The sequence below is a fragment of the Fukomys damarensis genome, unplaced genomic scaffold, assembly GCF_012274545.1.
Source record: "Fukomys damarensis isolate Sample0158 unplaced genomic scaffold, DMR_v1.0_HiC HiC_scaffold_10, whole genome shotgun sequence".
Classification (NCBI taxonomy): domain Eukaryota; kingdom Metazoa; phylum Chordata; class Mammalia; order Rodentia; family Bathyergidae; genus Fukomys; species Fukomys damarensis.
In genome coordinates, this window is record NW_022900922.1 from 17,113,949 (window position 1) to 17,117,453 (window position 3,505).

A 3,505-nucleotide genomic window follows, 5' to 3' on the forward strand; every position below is an offset into this window, starting at 1 on the left:
TACTCAAGGCCTACATCCGCGCTACTCTTGCGGCTTCCACTTACTTATTCAAGACTTCGGGATGCATCTGCGCGGGTAGAGGGCAGCAAACCCTAAAGCTTCTTGGAAAGCTGGGAAGGTCGGCGGCCGCGCCTGGAGCTCGGCGGTTTGGGGGCGGTGCCAAAGTGCACCAATCACGGAGCAGCCTCGCTCTATAAATAGGCGGTACCAGGGCTCCCGCGCGTTCCTGTTCAGTGGGTCTTCTTTCTCTTTTTGCTTTTTATTCGTCATGTCCGAGACTGCCCCGGCTGCACAGCCGGCCTCAACGGCCCCCGAGAAGCTGGCGACTGCCAAGAAAGCTAGAAAGCCTGCCAAGGCTCCAGCAACCACTAAGAAGTCTGCGGGCCCTTCGGTGACTGAGCTTATCGTGCAGGCCGTTTCCTCCTCCAAGGAGCGCAGCGGGGTGTCGCTGGCCGCGCTCAAGAAGGCGCTGGCGGCCGCAGGCTACGACGTGGAGAAGAACAACAGCCGCATCAAGCTAGGTCTCAAGAGCCTGGTGAGCAAAGGCACCCTGGTGCAGACCAAGGGTACCGGCGCCTCCGGCTCTTTCAAGCTCAACAAGAAGGCGGCTTCTGGGGAGCCCAAGCCCAACGCCACGAAAGTGGCTACAAAGGCAAAGGCAGCAGGCGCTCCCAAGAAGCCGAAGAAAGCTTCCGGGGCCGCCGCAAAGAGGGCGGTCAAGACTCCCAAGAAGGCCAAGAAGTCCCCGCTGGCAAAGAAGCCTTCCAAGAGCCCAAAGAAACCTAAAGTCGTGAAGCCCAAGAAAGTAGCCAAGAGCCCCGCTAAAGCCAAGGCTGTGAAACCCAAAACACCTAAGGTGAAGGTGACTAAGCCGAAGGCTGCCAAGCCCAAGAAGGCACCACCCAAGAAAAAGTGAGCAGTCTGGTTGGAAGATCCTTCCGGTAACCCAACGGCTCTTTTAAGAGCCACCATTACATAGTTCAGAAAAAGAGCTTTTTGCACGCTTTGGCAGTTAAACAGCGTTCAGCTGGTGAGCTGGGGTTGATTTCCCTGTTAATCTGAAGCTTGAATTTGGCGTTTTCAGTGTTCCGAGAGCTACCAGTTCCGCAAGTCAGTAAATTCTTAGCCCCCAGTACATGAGAGTCACGGGGGGTTTATGGGACAGTTTAATTTATAAACTAGCTGATGGTAATTACGGTAAACTAGGTCCACCTGCTTCTGGCCTGAACAAATTAGTGTAAAGATTAAGGTCGCATTCTTGGGCCAGAACTGCTTAAGTAGCTGGAATGTGGGTGGGCTTGTGGGGCCACACCCTCCCCCTAGGTGTGGGTGGGTAGGGCTGGTCCTGGGAATGTGGGTGGCCGCTGCTGTGGTTGGTGTCCTTCAGGCCCGCCTCTGATCAGGCCTTATAGCTACAGCTAAGGACGTGGGTTCCAACGTCTTCTTGCCTACGGAGAGTGAGTGTACGTCTTTTCCTCTTATATGGATGCTGGATCTGTCAGATTAAGGCCCCGTCATTTAACCTTAATTACCTCCCTAAAGGCCCTGTCTAACTCCAGTTTACTTAGGGGTTACAGTTTAAATATGTGCGGTTGGGGATGCAATTCCACTCATGAGATTGTTTTATTTGCTGGTATAAAATAGTTTTTTTCTCTTCAATTCTGGCAAAAGCCTATATTGCCCAGTACATTTTATGTGTTGCAGATGTCTGACCTTTTCATGCTTTCAAAAATATCATGTTAATTTAATATGTTTAATATGTTAGTCACAATGCCCTTTTATACTAAAGCTTTTTCATGTCATGAGTCACTTTTCTTGCTGAGGTTCCTTTTTCATATTCTTGTGAAATTAGGGAAACAGTTACAGTTCTCAAGACTATCCACACTTCTAAAACCATTTTCAATTTGCTGGAGGTAGGTGTCCTAACTACCCTGCAGTTCAGTAATTTGCCAGAAAGATTCATTACTTAACCATTAGTTTATTGCTGTGAAAGGACACAGACTAAAAGCAGCCACTGAAAGAGGCACACAAGACAGTGTATGTACTGACCGGGCCCCTGTTCTCCTCCATTCTCAAGAAGACACATTTAATTTCTAACTCTTAGTACCTCAGAATGTGGCCTGGTTTGGAATAGGGTTGTTGCAGATGTCATTATGAGGTCATAGTAGAGTAGGATGGGCTGGTGACTTACAAGGAGAGCTGGTGTCCTTGTAAGATGGCCACGTGAAGACAGAGACACAGACTCATGCCATGGGGTGACAAAGGTACTGATCCTGCTCATGCAGCTGCAAGCCAGGACTCCCACAGATTGCCAGCAAACTACCAGAAGCTAGGAAGAGCGAAGAATTCCCCTCCAGGGTTCCAGGCAAGCACGCCTCTGCTGATTCCTGGACTCAAGATTTCTACTGTCCCTAAAACTGAAAGACAATAAATGTGTTGCTTTAAGCCACCCAGCTTTTGTCACTTTGTTACAGAACCCCTAGGAAACCAACTCAGGCACACTGCAGGGAAGTTCCAAATGTGAACTTCCAGGCTTCCTCCCCCAGTGATGCTATCTATGAACAGTGTCACTTCCCAGCGTTAAAGCTTGACGACACACAGTTACTGGCAACCAAGGAAGCTCACTGGGGCTTCAGTGGCTGGAGTTTTTGTTAGAATTCTGTGGTTGATTATTCACATGGCTGACCTTTAGCCTCCAGTCCTTCTAGAGATCCAACAGATACTGGTGACCTAAAACTCCCATTATGATCATATTGCTGACTATCTGGGGCCAATGACTCCAGGTAAATAAAGGGAGTCTAACCAGGTACGACATTCCAAGGGCCTAGAGGTAACCTCCAAGAAGTTGAGGGCAAATATCATACCTCTCTTTGATTAAGGTTAAATCCCCACTGTGTACTTTTAGAAGCTAGGCTTTACATTTAGATCTAGTGGGATTAATTGTCTGAGTACTGTTTATTTATAAAGTTCCTTTCTCCACTGTTTTATCATGACACTTTATTTAGGAAGCAGGGTACTAACATTTGCGTGGGCCTGCTCCATTGTCTCTTTGCACCAGTGCCAGGCTGTTTATTGTCAATTTCTCATTTTTGATTTTCTGTAGAACCTTGTATTTTTTTCAAGAATTCCCAGACTATGGGGAGGGGAGGAGGGGGTGAAGGGAGGGCAGGGACAAGGGGAAGAAATGAGAACCAAGACCTGTCATGTAAAGGTACAAGATCCCAATAATGAATAAGTGTACCTTATACCTAAAATGTACCAATAAACTCAATAAAAAGAAAGAAAAAAAAAAAGAAATCCCAGACAATTCTTGGTTCTTTATATTTGCATATTAAATACAGACCCCGTTTGTCAATTTCTATAATCTTGTTAGGAATGATTATGATTGTAATGAATTTATGGATCATTTGGAAACTAGTGATACCTTCAACATATGGAGTATTTCAGCCATACTTCTATTCCTTGTTATTTAGTTTTTCTGCTTAATTTCTAATTGAAAATCCAG

General features: G+C 46.8%; 1 protein-coding gene across 1 annotated transcript; it reads left to right on the forward strand.

Moving 5' to 3' along the window:
• Window positions 1-231: 231 nt before the first annotated feature.
• On the forward strand, window positions 232-3,117 carry H1-1 (H1.1 linker histone, cluster member). Its single transcript, XM_019207339.2, has one exon. The coding sequence runs from the start codon at window positions 269-271 to the stop codon at window positions 914-916; it is 648 nt and encodes a 215-aa protein (XP_019062884.1). The 5' UTR covers window positions 232-268; the 3' UTR covers window positions 917-3,117.
• Window positions 3,118-3,505: the final 388 nt, after the last annotated feature.

Excerpts from the sequence above, each read along its gene's own strand:
- H1-1 (XM_019207339.2), top strand. The coding sequence starts at position 269 with ATGTCCGAGACTGCCCCGGCTGCACAGCCGGCCTCAACGGCCCCCGAG.